General features: G+C 49.8%; 1 protein-coding gene across 2 annotated transcripts in view; it reads left to right on the top strand.

Annotated features, from left to right (window-relative positions):
• PLB1 (phospholipase B1) overlaps positions 1-19,316 on the top strand; it is a 149,304-nt gene that overhangs the window by 37,284 nt on the left and 92,704 nt on the right. The window contains exons 10-16 of one of the 2 annotated variants that reach the window (XM_011956290.1): positions 5,188-5,250; positions 5,969-6,048; positions 7,543-7,618; positions 8,844-8,948; positions 10,367-10,423; positions 15,963-16,034; positions 17,101-17,175. In XM_011956290.1, coding sequence (XP_011811680.1) covers positions 5,188-5,250; positions 5,969-6,048; positions 7,543-7,618; positions 8,844-8,948; positions 10,367-10,423; positions 15,963-16,034; positions 17,101-17,175 — 528 coding nt within the window. Of the gene's footprint in view, positions 1-5,154; positions 5,251-5,968; positions 6,049-7,542; positions 7,619-8,843; positions 8,949-10,366; positions 10,424-15,962; positions 16,035-17,100; positions 17,176-19,316 lie in introns of both variants that reach the window. The other variant, XM_011956291.1, reaches the window with a different exon arrangement.

The raw sequence follows: 19,316 nt of genomic DNA, 5'->3' as shown, positions 1-19,316 counted from the left end.
GCCTCGTTTGTTCTCTGCACAGCCCCCCTTTTTGATCATTATGCATTACTTCATGAATGTATGCATTCATGCATTGACATGTTCAAGCATTTAGACGTTGGTGCATTCTTCTGTATACTCACTAATTCAGGACATTAACTCATGCATTTATGCAGTTATGCACTGAATTGTTCAAACATTTAGACATTGCTGCATTCTTCCATGTATTCACTAATGGAATCATTCATCCATAAGTTATATTCATGTATAAATTCACTTTCTCATCTTACACGCAGACACACGCTATTGTGTTTGTGATTAGTTTGTTCATGCTAGCATTTTTTTAATGTATGAATCCATTTATGAATACTTAGACTCATTGATGATTTTCCATGTACTTTGTCTTGTGTTTAAACATTCCTACATAAATTCTTGCATGCTTTCATGTATTTATACCTTCAAGCATTCTCGAATACATGTTGTATTCTTGTGCACATGTATTCATCTACATATTATTTATTCGTATTTTTAGTTATGCAAGCAGTACACAAATATTTTCCTTCTAGAAACTAAAACATCAGTTAAAGCTAAAATACGTATCCTTTTGGCCACCTCCCTAATCCTCTCTCTCTTTTTCTTTGCAAACCTCTTACATATCTATAAATCCAAGCATTATTTTGCATGCATGTATGTATGAGAGAGATTTAATATAAATAATGTTATATTGTGTGTACTACTGAAAACAATTTTTTTCACTAACCAAGTATTATTGAAATCTAGTCATGTTGATACATATGGAATGAGTTTGTCTCTCTTACATGAGTATTTTGTTGTGTAATGTTACTACATTTTATTTCACCGTTTTCCTATGCTGATGGCAATGTAGGTATTTCTAGTTTTTCACTATTATAAACAATGCTGCAATAAACAGTCTTGCTCATTTACTTGACTATGTGGAAGAGTTTTCCTAAATACAGTGATTTTTGTGGACTGAAGTACATTAGTGAGTCAAAAAATCAGTTTAAAGGATTGCAACCAACATTGTAAAAAAAAAAAAAAAAGAGAGAATAAAATATTTGAGTTCATTGTATATAGTGAGGTAAGTATTGGTTCATGAGATTTTTGCATCATTTCTACATGGATACTTATACTGGATTGGGATGTGAAACGCATCTCACACTGTGGGTCAAGGTAAAAACAATCTCAAGAGCCGGGCGTGGTGGTTCACGCCCGTAATCCCAGCACTTTTAGAAGCCGAGGCGGGTGGATCACAAGGTTAGGAGTTTAAGACCAGCCTGGCCAATATGGTGAAACCCTATCTCTACTAAAAAATACAAAAATTAGCCGGGCGTGGTGGCGGGCGCCTGTAGTCTCAGCTACTTGGGAGGCTGAGGCAGGAGGATTGCTTGAACCCGGGAGGCAGAGGTGGCAGTGAGCCGAGATTGTGCCACTGTACTCCAACCTGTGTGACAGAGACTCCATCTCAAAAAAAGAAAAACAAAAACAAGAAAAAAACAGTCTCAAGAAAAGCACCTGGAGTAGATTCCTATGCCAGTCTTTAGGTGCACACATTCTGGGTTTTAATAGGCTCTGCCTAATTGCCATCCAAAGTGGCTGAACTCTCATATTTCCACTAATGGCAGTGAGCGCCTATTCTCTACAACTTTCCCAATGCTTGTTCTCAGACTTAATGATTTTTGTCAACATGAGAAATTCCTGCAAGATCTAGTCATATTGATTACATACGAATTGTGTTTATTCACACTTAGAAGCTAGCACTTTTTTTTTCCTTTTTTTTTTTTTTGGAGATGGAGTTTACTCTGTCACCAGGCTGGAGTGCAGTGGCGCAATCTCTGCTCACTGCAATCTCCACCTCCCAGGTTCACGTCATTCTCCTGCCTCAGACTCCCGAGTAGCTGGGACTACAGGTGCCCGCCACCATGCCTGGCTAATTTTTTTTTGTATTTTTTGGTAGAGGCGGGGTTTCACCGTGTTAGCCAGGATGGTCCCGATCTCCTGACCTTGTGACCCGCCTGCCTCGACTTCCCAAAGTGTTGGGATTACAGGCGTGAGCCACCGTGCCCAGCCAGCTCACACTTTTAATTGGTTCAAAACATGTGACAAAAGTAATCATGCCTCCTCATTTTTAAACAGCTGTAAACCAATAACTTGATGTCCATAAATTTAATTATAGCAACACCTGCCAGCATCAACTCAAATTCCCTCTTTATTCTATTTCTTCTTCCATCTTGATTTTTCCTGTCGCACAAAAAACACCAAGGCTTTGATGCCTGGAATAAATCTCACCTCCACTTCCACTTCCCCCAGAGGCCCTATGGCTCCTAGGCCTGGCTTCTTTGGCCTCCTGGCCAGGCCTACTGGTGCTGCCCTTCTCACAGCCCAGACCCACACTTACCTCCTAGTGGTACCTCTGGCCACACCTCCCTGTTTAAGCTAATCCTATGCTATAGCTCAGCATCTTTGTTTGAGAAGTTCTTACGTGGCATTTTTATTTTCCTCAAAGCACATCTCAGGTATAAGCTCTCCCTTGGTGGTTGTGAAAATGTGCTCTGTAGATGGCTGGGCATGGTGGCTCATGCCTGTAATCTCAGAACTTTGGGAGGCCAAGGCAGGTGGATCACTTAAGGTTAGGAGTTCGAGACCAGCCTGGCCAACGTGGTGGTCTCTACCAAAAATACAAAAATTAGCTGGGTGTGGTGGCGCACGCCTATAGTCCCAGCTACTCGGGAGGCTGAGACAGGAGAATCACTTGAACCCAGGAAGCGGAGGCTGCTGTGAGCTGAGATCATGCCACTGCACTCCAGCCTGAGCAACAGAGTGAGACTCTGTCTTTAAAAAAAAAAAAAAAATTGCTCTACATAGGGGCCACTGGAGATCCTTCTGTGGGCAAATGCTGAGAAAGTGGGCACCGGCTGCCACCTGACCTTACAGAGCATGTGTCAAGGTTTTCCTAAAAGTTCCCACGAGAAAAACACATTTTACCATTAAGAGGAAATGTTGAGCTACTGTCCTGCCCCAGTTTAGGACCTGGAATTCTCTTCCACGAGACCTTTGGGCTCCTTTAATGGGAAATAAATAAAGGCCTGTGTCCAGTTGTTCTTCAGGAGTTTCTTATGACCAAAGTCAGAGAGTCGAGTCAGGAATTATCCATTAGGTGTGACAATGGCTCTGAAAGGCAGGTGCTTTGGAGGTGAATGATAACCTGGCTCACAGCAGTGACCTGAGGATGCTTTTTGTGTCTGGAAACTTGCTTGCTGCTCTCTAGTTAAATTTAGCTTTATTCATGAGTAAGATTTTAAAAATCAGAGGAAAATGAAAAAAGAGCTGATGACAAGAAAACAGACACATTTATCCCTTGTAAATGTCTCTAACTACAGGTGGCAGCCTTTTGGAGGGTACACTGCTGTGTGAGTCAAGAAACCTAAACGTGTTTCTAGTTTTTGACAGAATAATCCCATTCCTTGGTATAAACCCCGAGAAAATAATTCATTAGAAAGAGTTAAAGTTGGGTCTCAGGCACATGTTTGATAATAGACGTTCTTCCAAACCAGGGGGCAAATGATACAAATGGAAATGTACCAGTTCATTTGAAGAAATCAGCTTTTTTCTGACTTTGGGTTCCAGGAATTTATTATGTGTGACCTTATAGAGAAGGGACATCTTATAGGAGCATAATGTGTTCTACTGAGAAATGGGGACAGTTGGTGTCCCGAGTGACAACCATGCAGTGTCTGGAATGACTGGGTGGGCCCCGATTTCCTCTGCAGCTGCGAGCAAACACCTTGACCAGGGGTTTCTACAGCAAGAGTCACACTCTAGGGAGGGCCATGCAGGGTCCCCCGCCTCTCCAGAGACAGTGGATATGGTACAGATGGGCAGCGAGGGTGCCTCTAGACACAGTTCCCCCCAGGGTTTTCAGGAAAGAAAGGGTGATGTTTGATGTCATGGTCAGGGAGTGGCTCACTTAGGAGAAAACTAGACAGAAGGCTTTAGGGTAACAGACCTGGCTGAACCGGCCTCCCGGAAGCCAGCCTCACACTGAAACAGAGACAGCCGGTGAAGGGGCAGAGAGACAGGGACACTGCATTTCTTCCTGTGCGGTGCCAGCCCGGGTGATTGACAGCTGTCTCCAGAATCACTGCCTGTGTCCCCTCCGGGAAACAGAACAGCTCCTTGGCCTTGTCTTCCTGTCTGAGCCAAGTTGCCTTAGGGGACAGCCAGTCTGCAGGCGACTAGGAGTTTGTCTTGTAATTTTTATTATTTTTCACATTGAAAAGGTAAAGCAGGCGTGAGCCACTGTACCCAGCCTGTAATCCCAGCGCTTTGGGAGGCTGAGGTAGATGGATCGTTTGAGATCAGAAGTTTGAGACCAGCCTGGCCAACATAGTGAAACCCTGTCTCTACTAAAAATACAAAAATTAGCTGGGCATGGTGGTAGGCACCTGTAATCCCGGCTACTCAGGAGGTGGAGGTTGCACTGAGCCGAGATCGCACCACTGCACTCCAACCTGGGCAAAAGAGTGAGACTCCATCTCAAAAAAAAAAAAAAAAAAAAATGGTAAAGCAGGTCAATTTTTGAAGTCCTTCATTTGTTGATTTTCATTACCTGCAGGAAGGGGAGTGGTATGTGTGTTGGGTGGGTGGGAGATGTCTTTAAATACTCACGCGGCAGGGCCCACTCACACTCTTTCTCTAGGAACCCTTATCTTAGAGCAAGCATGGCAAGAGAAAGGCTGATAAAATAGATTGTGCAAAGGTTCCGAGGCCCATCTGGGGCCTTAAATATAGGGTTAATTGTATTTCCCTGTTGGACCTGATTTTCTTTGGGAAAAAGTGACTCCTCAAGTCTTTGGGAGTAAGTCTCCCGTCCCTCAGTGTGAGCTTCAGAATCACACCAGGTATTTCTGATCTTGCTCTGACTTTGAGTCTCCCTTTCCTGATGGAACTTGTCAGCTAGGGGGAGTTCGGTTTTTCCCTGGTGGATGATGGGTTGGGGAGAAAATGGATGAACAAAACAAAGACAAAACTAGGAAGCTATGGGAACTCTTTGTTTGTGGAATGCCAGGTCTAGATGGGACCTTTGCCCGTGGTCTTGCCTGGCAGGGACGGGCCTGTCGTGAGTCTGGGTGGCCTCACCTCGTGGTCCTCCTGCAGGCACCCTCACTCAACACGGTTCTCCTCTCACAGAATGGGCTTGTGGCGGGCAGCATGGACGAGCTGGTGGGGGTGCTGGACTACCTGCAGCAGGAGGTGAGACTATGGGCCCAGGGCTCCCCTGAGGGCGGTGGGGCCTGTTTACCCTCACATGGCCTCCACCAGGGTGGGGAAATGGACCCTTGTGAGGGGGACTGCGACCCTTGGAAAAGGGGAAACTTTAGAGAACCCCATCTTCTCATCCTTTCAAATGAGAATATGGGCCAGGAGAGCACACTCTCCTCCTGCAAAGGAAACTTCTGAGAGAAACTCGACTCTTCCTTGAGTCCTTGGTGGCCCTGCTCTTCCCTAAGGCCACTCTATAGCTGAGTCTGGGTCAAGGATGAGATGGAGGGGGCCTGAGGACTTTCAAGACCTTTCTGCTCAGTGACCGTGATGCTGCTGCAGGGTCTGAGAATCGGCTGGGGGTTGCTGTGACTCTGCCTTCCGCTTTGCTCTCCTGGAGGGCAGCTTTCTGCTGGAGGAGGCTGCAGGCCCATAGCCCCAGTGATCTCACTCCCCCGTGGACACTGGTGGGAGACTCCCCACCCACCGTGAGGGACAGAGAGTCCTGTTTCTGGATGGCACAGATGCAGGGCTGGCAGCACGGACTGACCCCGACCAAACATCTCCCAAAGGATCATGCCAAGTTAATCAAGGGGAGGCCCATCACACTCAACCACACCCCAAACGGGGCCCAAGCAGGAGTTCTAGAAAGGCCAGCAGCCATGGGGACTTGGCAAATACTCACCTTCCTCTCTCTGTGTCCTCCTAGGTCCCCAGAGCATTTGTAAACCTGGTGGACCTCTCTGAGGTTGCGGAGCTCTCTCGTCGGTATCAGGGCACTTGGCTCAGGTAAAAGGGGAAGGGGAATGAGACACGCATCTGTGACATGGCTGTCATGTGTGCGTCCTGTGGGGGCCCTTCATGTGCCTTAATCTGTGAGGGGCCCTAAAGAACAGAGGCCAAGGGAGGCCAAGAAACACGTGCGAGCTGACACCTGAGCGAGTGGCAGAGTCGGGGTGGGGCGGGCCCCCTGCCAAGCATTGTTTTGGGGACTGAGTCAAAGAATAAAATACTCGGTCTGGTTGATGTCATGCCAGAGGCTCTCCTCCGTGCCAGAGTGATTTGAGAGTTCGCCTTGGCAAAACATTCATAAGCTAAGAAGTGTTACTTCTGGAAATTGGATAGAAAAACGTAGCCTAAATGTAGTTTAACTTCACAGAACTTGATTCCTATATATTTCTGAAAATGTTCGTAGACTTTAAACTTTTTGGAGCCAAATCCTAAGAATTCTGGCTCTGGACCTAGAAAAGAAGTTCATGTAGAAAAAGTCAGGGCAAGGGTGGTGGAGAAAAGAGGGTGCTGGAAAGGAGAGAAGGGGGTACCGAGGGGAAGGAGGGCTCTGAAGAGGACGCCAGACAGAGAAGGTAGGGAAAGGAGAATGGGGTGTGGGTGTCTGGTGTGACGAGCAATGAGCGGGGAGGAGGAGGACTGGGAGATGAAGAGGGAGAAAAAGCTTCCCTCTATCCCATACTTATACACTATGAAGAGCTTTTCTCCATCCCATATCCACTCCCCAGGAAAAGTTTCCCTCTGTCCCATACCCACCCCCCAGGGAGAGCTTCCCTCCATTCCATACCCACCCCCTAACCCATACCCACCCCCAGGGAGAGCTTCCCTCCATCCCATACCCACCCCCAACTCATACCCACCCCCTAGGGAGCGCTACCCTCCATCCCATACCTACCCCCCAGAGAGAGCTCACCTCCATCCCATTCTCACCCCCTAACCCATACCTACCCCCCAGGGAGAGCTTCCCTCCATCCCATACCCACCCCCTAACCCATACCCACCCCCCAGGGAGATTCCCTCCATCCCATACCCACCCACTAGAAAGAGCTCACCTCCATCCCATTCTCACCCCTTAACCCATACCCACCCCCCAGGGAGATTCCCTCCATCCCATACCCCCCCTAACCCATACCCACCCCCCAGGGAGATTCCCTCCATCCCATACCCACCCACTAGAAAGAGCTCACCTCCATCCCATTCTCACCCCTTAACCCATACCCACCCCCCAGGAAGAGCTCACCTCCATCCCATTCTCACCCCTTAACCCATACCCACCCCCCAGGGAGAGCTTCCCTCCATCCCATACCCACCCCCCAGGAAGGGACCACCCACCCTCTGTTCTTCCCAACATTTGTGTCCTCTAAGACTTAAGCTTCTTTGTCCCTACTCCTTAAGCAACTCCTAGGCACCGCCTTCCATAAGAGGCGGCCTGGATGCACCCTCTTCCCCCACACTGCCTCCCCTCTCTCATTCCTGGTGTGTTTCAACCTGCAGCCCTGCACCAGAGCCTTGCAACTGCTCAGAGAAGACCTCCAGGCTGGCCAAGGTGGTGATGCAGTGGTCTTATCAGGTGAGCCCACCCTGGGAGCCCAGCCTGGGCTGCTGGCTCGCAGGGGTGGGGAGGTCGCCAAGGAGAACGGGACAATTAGTTGAGTTTGCTCATGTTAGGATGTCTCCAGCTGAATTCGGGACTAAGTCAGGAGCAAAGAGAGCTGCTCTTGCTTCACATCGTGGTGGTGATTTTGGGATTCCTGCGTGTAAAATGGGGGCTGCAGTACTGGTAGGGGTGCGAGTTGGGGGACAGTGGGGGCACTTTAGGCAAAAGATAGTGAGGAACTTCGAAGATTCATTCTGGAATGCTTTTGGTCATCAGTGCCACTTGTAGTACCACAGCTGGGGCGGGTGAACTGGTTTTGCCCAGTGTGCCTGTCCCCAGCCTACAGCCCCAAGGCAAACCAGGGCTCCTGAAGATGCACATTCCAGTTCACAGAAGAGACCTCAAGAGAGGGTGAAGGGGTTGGGCGTGGTGGCTCACACCTGCAATCCCAGCACTTTGGGAGGCTGAGGCGGGCAGATCACTTGAGGTCAGGAGTTCAAGACCAGCCTGGGCAAGATGGTGAAACCCCGTCTTTACTAAAAATACAAACATTAGCTAGGCATGATAGCATGCGCCTATAGTCCCAGCTACTCGGGAGGCTGAGGCAAGAGAAGTCGCTTGAGCTTGGGAGGCGGAGGTTGCAGTGAGACGAGATCACACCACTGCACTGCAGCCTGGGCAAGAGAGCGAGACTCCGTCAAATAAATAAATAAATAAGGATGAAGGGCTCAATGAAAGCCATCATCCCTCTTAGCAAACAGCACAAAGCACAGTTTCTGTTAGCATGTGTTAACATGATGAATTTTTATTTGATGTTGCATGGCACCTCTCTCGCTCTGGCAATGACAACATGTTTTGAGTGGTTAAGGCCCCTGCCTCTACCAAACTTAGCTCTTGAAGAGAGCAGGGGGCCCTGCCACACGCTGGGCTGTCTTGTCATTCCTAAGCTTCTAAAGAATATATTTTGGGTCTGTCTCTGATATTACCTAATGCTGGCACTTCAGAGACAAATGAAAACTCAGCTTAGCTATCAAAGAGCCCTGAAGGGTGAGACAAGAGGGAGCTTCAGAATAGCACTTGAGAACAACGCGAGGGGCAGATTCTGTCCCAGGGCTGCTGAGAATGATCTGGTCAGGGCTGGGGCCAGCTCTGCCTCGCTCATGTTCCTGGATGGGCACCTCTCTGCTCCCTTCTCCAGGAAGCCTGGAACAGCCTCCTGGCCTCCAGCAGGTACAGTGAGCAGGAGTCCTTCACGGTGGTTTTCCAGCCTTTCTTCTATGAAACCACCCCGTCTCTACCCTCGGTAAGTGAGGGCTGCATGGTGTATCAAGAGGGTGGTTGGGGCCAGGTGTGGTGGCTCACTCCTGTAATCCCAGCACTTTGGGAGGCCGAGGTGGGCGGATCACCTGAGGTCGGGAGTTCGAGAGCAACCTGGCCAATGTGGTGAAACCCTGTCTCTACTAAAAATACAAAACTTAGCCAGGCATGATGGTGGGCGCCTGTAATCCCAGCTACTCGGGAGGCTGAGGCATGAGAATCGCTTGAACTCAGGAAGCGGAGGCTGCAGTGAGCTGAGATTCTGCCACTGCACTCCAGCCTGGGCAACAGAACGAGACTCAGTCTAAAAAAATAAAAACTGTGAAGAGTGTGGTGGGGAGAAGGCCTGGGCCATACATCTGTTCCTGCCCCCTCTCCCACCCTTACCCCAGCAAGCCTCAGCCCAGTTCAGCTCTCCTGAACCCAGGATGCGTAGTCTTAGGGGAAATACCCCCATATTCTCTTATACTTTCCTGTACAATTTCCTCACAGGGTTGAACAGCCCACATGAGACGGGCTGTTAGAGGCAGGGTAGCCCAGGGTGAATGGCCTAGCTTCCCCTCTTGGCTCTGGGGTGGCCGGCTGTGTGACCTTAGACAAGGTATTGAACTCTGTAAAATCAGGGCCGTTTAGTAACATGTCCTCCCTCTCAGTGGCCATCAGGGCCACATGAGTTAATACTTGGGGGGACGTAGAGTGGCGTCTGGTGCCGGGGAAGCACTTGTACCTCTTGGCCATCGTGGTTATTCCGAAGAGAATCTCCAGGGATTCCAGCTCTTGTCCCTCCTGCTGCACGCTCCTCTCCATCCATCTCTGGAAGGGAGGGGAATCTGAGTTTCCCTTGCCCCCTCCCCCAGATCACTGGGCAAGGGGCCGCCCAGACCATGTAGCACTTGGTCCACACTTGCTGACTGAGGTCTCTGCAGCCTCTGGGGCCTCAGTCCTGTGTCTGGGGACAGTCCCTCCCTCCAGGCTTCTGGCTTCTGCCTGTTGGAATCCTTGTGCCATCTCCATGCCATAAACAGTGTTTAAAGTGATGGTTTAAGAGGATGAGGAGAAATATTAGCTCACGTTCCCTTCCTTCATCCTCCTACTCAGATCACACCTGAATCATTTGCCTGCCACCCCCTCCTTCCATTATTTGGTTCAGTGACAGAGAACCCCATGATGACATGGAGCTGCCTGACGTGCCACCTGCTTCTGCAGGCCCTGATCTCAGAGCCCTGACCCCCGTCAGTGGTCCCATAAGTGCCCCTGTTGTTGATGAGAGGAGGGGCTGAGAGAAAGGGCCTGGACAGATCAGGCCACCCAAACTCTACGCCAGAGAGAGCTTCAAAGTGTGCAGCAGGTCCGCTGCATTCCTGGGGAGACACAAGGTCCCGCTGTCAATTGGTTCTCTTTCAGGAGGACCCCCCACTCCAGGATTCTACCACACTGGCCTGGCATCTCTGGAATAGGATGGTGAGTAGATGGGCCTGGGGTGGGACCCACAGAGGAGGGGCAGGGTCTCCACCACCACTGAGCCCACCGTGCTGAGGAGGGGCCCCAGGGCGCCCCAGGATCCCAGGACAATGGTTCTGGGCCACCAGGGATGCTTCTCTCTCCTGGGGATGCCCCTCTCTGACTGAATGAGAGTTTGCCTCGCCACACGTACTGGGCTACAGCCAGCCCAGTGAGCAGCAGGGGTCTCACCGGAGCCTCAGGCCTGCTTTCCCAGAGGCAGGGCCGTTTCTCAGAGTCTGTGTGGAAGACCTGCTTGAGTCTAACCCTGGGAAGTATGCTCCCCTCACCATTCCTGTTCAGCCTGCCCTCGCACTTCGGCAGTGGTGTGCGGTTGTCAAGGCCCAGGGTGGTGCCTGGGACAAGCATGGACTTCAGCGTGATGAAGGCCTGGGTTGGAATGCTAAGCCCACCACTCGCAAGCTCTGTGAACTCAGGTCTCAATGCTCGCTCTGCAAAATCCAGGTCAGTCCCTGGCCCAACATGTCTAGCGCGCAGCTCGCTCCTGGCCTGTAGTAAGCACTCCACATGGGTTGGCCTTTTTACTGTAACTGTAACAGGATTTCCCCAGATTCCAAAGCCTCCACCCCCCCCTCCCCAGGGATATCTGGGATTAGTCAGGGGATGGAATGTGACGTCAAGGCTTTGAACCTTTTCAGGGCATCAGACGGAGACCTGATTTTGCCATTTATTTTCTTCCCACCCAAGCTGCCTTATTTTTAGAATTCTAGTGACAGAAATTCATTGTTCTTCTTTCGTGGATCCATCTCTACAACGGACATAGTGTGTTGAGTACCAGGGACAGCTACATTTCAGCACACGTGAGCCAGTGTGAAACAGAGTGCAGGGAGGGAAGGGGCACAGCCTCCGACAGTCCCAGACACTGGAAACATACTGTCCTTTCAAGAAGGCATTTGAGTTCTCTGAATAGGGACGTTTTTCAGTGTGCCTGGCACTTGCAGGGAATATGTCCCCAGAAATCCACTTTGCTGCTGATCTCCCATGATGGGCAGAGAAGAGGAATCTGGCCCCTCCAGCAGGGACTGCTCTCCCAAGCCCTCTCTCAGGGAGAGCAGGGCTGATGATTCCACCGCAGCCAAACCTCTCCCTTCCTGCCATCTTTCTCCCAACTAACAAAAGGACACCTGTGACATGCCCTGCCCTTGGAGGTGCCATACCACCTTGTACCCTGCCCTTGTACCCTCCATGGTTCCAAGAAGGACACAAGAGACCCACCAAATGTGGCTTCTGTCCTCACCAGGCTTCAGGTGTAGCTGGGAAGGGCCCGACAGCCCAGAGGAACAAGAGTCCACAGGGACTTAGCCAGCAGTGATGTGCTGGGCCATGCACCAGGAAGCAATGTGAACGATGAGGCCAGGAGAGCCCATGAAGAGGCAATTTGAATGGGCTTTGTGAAATGTGTTGGAGGAGGTCAGGGAGGGCGTTCCCAGGCAAAGGGACCTTTGTGAGCAAAGGGCATGGAGAGAAGAACACGTCAGATGCAGCAGCAAGGGCAGGAAGAGGCCTGTCTGATAAGAGAAGAGATACAGAGATAATACGGCTCCAAGCATGAAAGGAGCCCTTGAGCACCAGACAGAGAAGCTGGAGAGGGCAGGTCCAGGGAGGGGCTGGATTCCTATCGCTTTCTCCCTTCATCATGCTATTTGTCCTTGATGTTGGTAGCAATAGCAATCACAACCACCTTTACAGAGCTGCCGGGTGATGGTCCCGTGCATACAAATAAGGTACACCCCACGTACGGTCTCCTAAAACTACTTGAGGGTCAGGATGAGCATGTACACAGGAATGGAAGGTCTCACCCTCAAGGCCAAAGGCCTGTGACACAGAGAGTGTCACAAGGGCTTAGAAGAGGAGGAGGATGTGCCTTTCCCGGGTAAGCAGTGACCTCCCTCTCTCCACACCCATACGACAAGTCCAGTTTCCCAGTGCAAACCCGAGGTTCCTGTGGCCTCAGCCAGCAGGGACATGGGGAGCAGGGAGAGACAGGATAAGAGGGGGTTCCCCCAAGCATCCCCCATCCCTAGTTTCCTCACAAGCAAAATGCCAGACCATCCCACAGTTCCCAGATCCAGCACAGCTGCTGGAACACATCAGAAGCTCCTGCAGACCCAAATTCAGCCATGAGAAGCAACGAGTGTCACAGGTTAGGGCAAAGGGCACTGGACGGGAGCCAGAAAACCTGGGCTCTGGTTTCAGTCCCACTTTCGGTGGTTTCTTGAGGTAAGTCACATGGTCTTTCAGGGTGTCCGTTTTCTTTACCTGCCAAAAAGGTCTCACCACCCTTAGCCAGTACCTGAGGGCTTGTCGAAGATACAGGAGGGCACTGGCACTGGGCTCCTCCTACCCTTGGTTTCACTAATTTCAACCTCCAGGTGCAGGGAGGGCAGGAGTCTCTGCCACCACATCTATGATTCTTTGCTGGGCTGGACTGGGACACCAAGGGGGAAAGCAGGTGTGCCTGTTCTGTGTCTATCCTCGCAGACACACAGAGTCCAGGTGAGGGCTGCCCTCTGTGTGGCGAGCAGAGAGGGACCGGCAGAATCTCATGATCACAGGGAGTCCAGGTCCACCACTCTGTCCTCAACCACCCCTGGACACAACTGTGGGGAAGGAGAGGAGCTCTCAGCTCTGCAGCCTACAAAGCCACATACCCAGACCATGTCAGCATCCTCCCTCCCTCCGTCATCCTCCCAAGCCCTAGCATAGGTGAGTTTTGAGGACCAGCAAAGGAAAAGCTCCACACACCAGCATGGGAGGTGACAGCAGCCCCATCTAAACGTGCCTGGAACGTCCTGGCTGAGTGAGGCCTCCAGGCTGAAGCTTGTACTGGTGCCAAGACGAGGAGGATTTTGTGTCTGGGACACGGTTCATTCCCTAGGCCCTTTCTGCTGCTGCCTCAATAATTTCTGGTAGTTCTTGTACATCGGTCGTTTTGAAGGGACCCACCTTTAGGGAACTGATGTCTCTGGCCCTTTTCACAATCACTGACCCCACCTTATGCCAAGTCAACACCAGGGGCCCAAGCCAAGGGCAGAATAAGGAACCTGGGGATTGCTCACAGCCCAGGGAGGATTCTGCTCGGAGAGGATTTTTAAGGTCATTGCCCTCACCCCTCCCACACAGCAGTTCATTCCTCGGTGGCAGGGAAGCCACGCTGGTGAGATGTGCAGAGTGGAGTGGAAGCCCAGACCGGCCCCGGTTGTCCCTGGAGTAAATAGCAGCGCACGTGCGTTTATGGGCCTCACAGCGTGGCAGGAGAAAGAGGCACATACAAGAAATTATTTGAAGTAACTGTGTCGTTTCCATCCTCTCTGGGGATGCAGGAGAAGAAAGGGTCAGAGTCAGTGTAAAGGGAATGAATGGAAGCGAGGAGGATGGAGGAGACTCCTAAAGAGATATTTAGGACAAAGTTCTCAACAGAAATGGGCTTCTTGGGAAAACCTATGAATTTTCCTTCTTTGAGGCCCTTTTAAAAAAAATAGTCTCTGCTGTATCCACTTTATCAGAATCATTTAGATACGGCTCTTTCAAGGTTTCTTTCCAGATTCCATTATGGATTAAATTCTTGGAAGACTGGGGAAAGGTGGGTGTGGTGGCTCATGCTTGTAATCCCAGCACTTTGGGAGTCTGAGGCAGGAGGAATGCTTAAGCCCAGGAGTTTGAGACCAGCCTGGGCAACGTGACAAAACCCTGCCTCTACTACAATATGAGAAATTAGCTGGGCATGGTGGCACACGCCTATAGTCCCAGCTATTCAGGAAGCTGAGGTGGGAGAATCACCAGAACCCGGGAAGTCAAGGCTGCAATGAACTGTGATCACACCACTGCACTCCAGTCTGAGCAATGAGAGTGAGACTCTGTCTCAAAAAAGAGAAAAAAAAATGGGGAAGAGAAGGTGGCAAGACAGATCAACACCTGGCCCTCACCCAGGCCTGCTCAGTACTTCTTTTGACAGCCGCCTTGAATGTTCCAGGTGGGACCTTGTTTCTAGGAGCGGCCACCATCAGAATAAAACAGAAAGAAGCATGGAGCCTATTTCCTCCCCTAGGCCTTGAGTTAGAGAGTTGTCACTCCTTTTCCAAATGTTCAGCTAATTATACCTCCTTATCTGGTTCTCCTTCAGTCTGACTGAAGAGCCAATTCCACTAAGGGTTAAAGTTCTTTTCTTGTTTCTTGTTTACTGGGGCACAGATGCTGGGGTAAGATACCGCTGAGGAATCTGAAATCTTCAACCGAGCCAGACAGGCTGCCCCATCCAGTAGCTTCCCACGTCCCTTGGCAGAGTCATTGGAAGGGGAGGTGAGGGCCAGAGGTACCAGCAGAGCCCAGCAGCTGTGGGCAGCCAGATGACAGTAAAACTGGTTCTCAAACAGTAGGAAATAGCACATGCAGAAGAAAATCTGCAATCCCTCCAAGCCACTGCGTTTTTCTTTTTAAGTGTTTATATATGTATAATGAACATTTTAAAATAACAAAAAAAAAACTTAAAAAAAATCCCTCCCTCCTCTAATTCTTCAACGGCCTTCACTTCCCTATGTCTAAGGCTTTTACTAAGTTGATAATCTGCTGGTTTCTCCTGCTGTTATACCATAAATATTTTATCTGTGTTATTAGATGTCATTTGATGGCCTTTGTGGTTGTCATTTAAGTAGCTGCCTATTTCAGAGCGGATACCACACCACCCACTCCTGGCTCACTAGATACTCTAGCGGTTTGTGAGTGCTGGCTGTGCTGTGTCCCACGTCACTGTATTTGTGACCCCGTGAAAGACATGAGACTTCACCCAGGCCCCATAACTTGCTTCCCTCAAAGCTGTGGAAGCAGTTCTCAGGGACCGGAGGGTTTCCATTCTCTATTGTGCGCAGATTTACCTGCGTTTGGGTTGTGGACACAGGCTGCAGGCAGGACTTGGGAAAGAAGACATGCTTTATGCAAAAGCGATGCATCTGCCCTTCCTTCCCATACCGGCTCTCCTCTCTAAGGGAACTTGAGCCAGAAAGTAGCTGGGCAGCAAGGAGGGGACAAGAAGCCAAGCTGGATAACCGGCCCCCACGTGATCAGAAAGCTGCGTGACCCATCGCGAAATGTTTGGATGGATTCAGGTTACCGGTGTTGGAGTCCCAGTTCTGCCCTGGCTGGCTGGGACCTACCTCAACCTCTGTTGTGCAGCTTCTCCTTCTAGGAGACGTAGACTAGGAAGTCCCTGCAATATATTTAAAAAAAAAAAAAGCTTCCTCTCATTCTGTGGTTCTCAAACTCGGGTGTGCGTCAGAATGACCTGGAGAGCTGTCCCAGGGACAGACTGCTGCCCCAGCCCCAGAGTCTCAGACTCAGTCAGTTGGGGATGGGGGCTGGACACGTGCATTTCTAATGCGTTCCCTGGTGCTGCTGCTGGACTTATAAGTCTTTCTCACTGGTGGCTTGGCAGGCTGCTACCTGCACAAAACTTCCCTGTTCTAAAGCCCACGTTCCTTTCTAGATGGAGCCAGCAGGAGAGAAAGATGAGCCACTGAGTGCAAAACACAGGAGGCCAATGAAGTGTCCCTCTCAGGTAGGAGGGACTGGGCAGAGGAGGGACTCTTATTGAATTGAGGGTGCAGGGGGGGTGGCCAAGTGGGCTTTGCTGTGATGTGGGTCTTACATGAGATAAGAGTCCTGGCTCTGCTCTTCTGGGCCTGCACAAAGTTCTGTACACATAGCAGGCCTGATGTTTACAGCTGTGGGCCATGAGAGCTGTTTCAGCAAAACAGCAGCCCCCTCCATGCCTGTGGAAGGCATAGGAACAAGGCCACAGCTCACCTGGCCCCAAATGCTGCCCCCACGTATCTCCTCTGGGTCCTGGCCCTCTGCCTCAGATGCCATTTCCAGACCTTCCTCTACCTCAGAGTGGCAAAGAAGGGAGGGATGGTGAGTATCTAGGTGCCTGAAAGGCAGATCATTTTGACTATATCTTAAATATGTGTCTAGTATGTAGTAGGCTTATAATTAATGTTTCCAAATAAGTGGATGACCAAATAACTGGACATAAATGAATGAGATTTTTTTTTTGAGATGGAGTCTCGCCCTGTTGCCAGGCTGGAGTGCAGTGGCACAATCTCAGCTCACTGCAACCTCCGCCTCCCGGGTTCAAGTGATTCTCCTGCCTCAGCCTCCCAATAGATGGGACTACAGGCACGTGCCACCACACCCAGCTAAGTTTTTTGTATTTTTAGTCTATCATTTAATGCTAGTCAGGTATTTGGCTTTCTTGATGAATTGGTAAGTTTTTTGTTACTATGCAATAAGAAGTATACAATTCACCTTGTTTCCCTTTTTGCTTTGGCTGCCAAGAAGCTTAAAATTAGATTCCCTTCTCATCAAAATATATGTACTTAGCCTGGTAGCATGAACCCCCAGGGTAAAGAGCAAGAGAGACTGGCTGTCACAAATGGGAAATGTCAGCGCATTCATGAGTCCTTCAGGGACCAGAGAGAAGAGCCAGAGAATGGTTTGGTCCTCATTGGAAACATGATGTCAATGTTCCGAGTTGGCCAAAAGCATCACTGGATGCTCAAGCCTGATAATTAAGGGATACAGACTTCTGGGTCGCGATTCCAATATGTCACCTTTCCCTGCAGGAGAGCCCCTATCTGTTCAGCTACAGGAACAGCAACTACCTGACCAGACTGCAGAAACCCCGAGACAAGCTTGAGGTAAGGAAAGGGTTTCTGTAATTGACAAACATGCAAATGAACCAGGGGCTGCACTTTTTGCTGAATCTTTGGAACCTTTCACGTGGTTCTTTTTTTTTCTCTCTTTTGAGATGGAGTCTCACTCTGTTGCCCAGGCTGGGGTTCAGTGGTGCCATCTCGGCTCACTGCAACCTCCACCTCCTGGGTTGAAGCAGTTCTCCTGCCTCAGTCTCCTGAGTAGCTGGGGCTACAGGTGCGCACCACCACACCTGGCTAATTTGTGTATTTTTTTAGTAGAGATGGGGTTTCGCCGTGTTAGCCAGACTGGTCTTGATATCCTGACCTCAAGCAATCTGCCTGCCTCAGCCTCCCAAAGTGCTGAGATTACAGATGCGAGCACTGCACCCGGCCTAGATTTTTTTAAAGCAGATCAACTGGCCAGATTGGCAACCTCAATACAATTTTTTTTTTTTTTTTTTTTTTTTTTTGGTGGGTAGGAGGGGACAGAGTCTCGCTATGTCACCCAGGCTGGAGTGCAATGGTGTGATCTCAGTTCACTGCAACCTTAGCCTCCTGGGTTCAAGCGATTCTCCTGCCTCAGCCTCCTGAGTAGCCGGGATTATAGGCGCACACCACCACACCTGGCTAATTTTTTGTATTTTTAGTAGAGATGGGGTTTCACCATGTTGGCCAGGCTGGTCTCGAACTCCTGACCTTATGATCCACCCACCTCAACCTCCCAAAGTGCTGAGATTACAGATGTGAGCCACTATACTCAGCCATTCCATGTGGTTCTTAACGTCCTGAAACTCCCGCTGCCTCTGGACCTATGGAGGGCTGCCATAGACCGCTGATGTTCAGTCAGGACAGGTTGGAGGAGGGAGAAGGATCCAGCATGTGGCCGTCCCCTGGGTGCCTAGAAGCAGGTCTCCCCCACAGTTTATCTTCAGAGCTGCCTCCGCAACCAGCATAGGGGCTTTACAGAGAGTGTGTACTGCCCAGCACCTCCTGTTCCCAATCTGTTGTGATGTGAGACAGATTCTTCTGACCCTTCCCAAATCTCTGAAAAATTCTTCTAAAATCATCTGAGAACTTCATCTGAAGAGAAAATTAACAAAGAGCAGAGATACGTGGTGAGGTCTGAACCCAGACAGTGTGGAACTCAAAAGTTCTTGAGTGGGTCCACACTGGTAGGGGGCCCCTGATAGGCACTCATGCCTTGACCACTGCTTTTCTCAGGAGTCTCCCCATGAGACTTCCCGTGGAGAGTAGGCAGGGCACCCTGCGCTCCTCTGACATGAGACTTGCCATGGAGAGTAGGCAGGGCACCCTGAGCTCCTCTGACATGAGACTTCCCGTGGAGATCAGGCAGGGCACCCTGCGCTCCTCTGGGAAAGCAAGGAACACTTGAGGGTTGGTGTCTTCTTTCCCAGAGAAGCAGGGACTGAGGTGGGCTGAGACAAATTTGGTCCTAGTGACATCCCTCCCTTCCTATTTTATGGAAAAGAGTGAGATTTACTCCAAATAGTGGAGGCAGAGTTGATGGCCTGGGCTTCCACCCTGAGGGACACAATGTGAGAGACTCGATTTATCAACTTGACTCACACTAACCAGTATAGCAATGAGGGTAAACCTGAGACGCAGCATGGCACAATGAGGTAAAGTAGCCAGCTCTCGGTTCAAATCCAGACTCTTCCACTTATGGGCTCTGTGTCAATGAGCAAGATACTTAACCTCTCTGTGCCTTAGTTTTTTAGCCTGGAAAGTAATGACAGTAATAGCCCTACCTTGTGGAGTTATTAATAAATTGTCATAAGTCAGTAAGTATAAAGCACTTATAATAGAATCTAACATACCATGAGTTCTATGTAAGTATTGCTATCATTTATCATTGGATAAAAGCAGTGATACAATTCTTCAGGATACATTATTAACTATCTGCTATATACCACTAGAATGCAAGCTCAGTGAGGCAGGAACTCAGGGTAGGCACCAATAACTATTTGTTGAATGAAAAAATGGGTGGATAGGTGGATGGATGGATACCAGGTATGAGAGATTAAAATGTAAATAAAAAATAGGACTTGTCCCAAGGAACTCAGTCTGGTAGAGAAATGGACAAGTCAACAGGCAATTATAGCACAATGGTACTATAATAGGTA

Source organism: Colobus angolensis, unplaced genomic scaffold (genome assembly GCF_000951035.1).
Source record: "Colobus angolensis palliatus isolate OR3802 unplaced genomic scaffold, Cang.pa_1.0 Scaffold413, whole genome shotgun sequence".
NCBI classification, from domain to species: domain Eukaryota; kingdom Metazoa; phylum Chordata; class Mammalia; order Primates; family Cercopithecidae; genus Colobus; species Colobus angolensis.
Note: the sequence above shows the minus strand (reverse complement) of the source record. Positions and strands in the feature narration are given on the sequence as shown.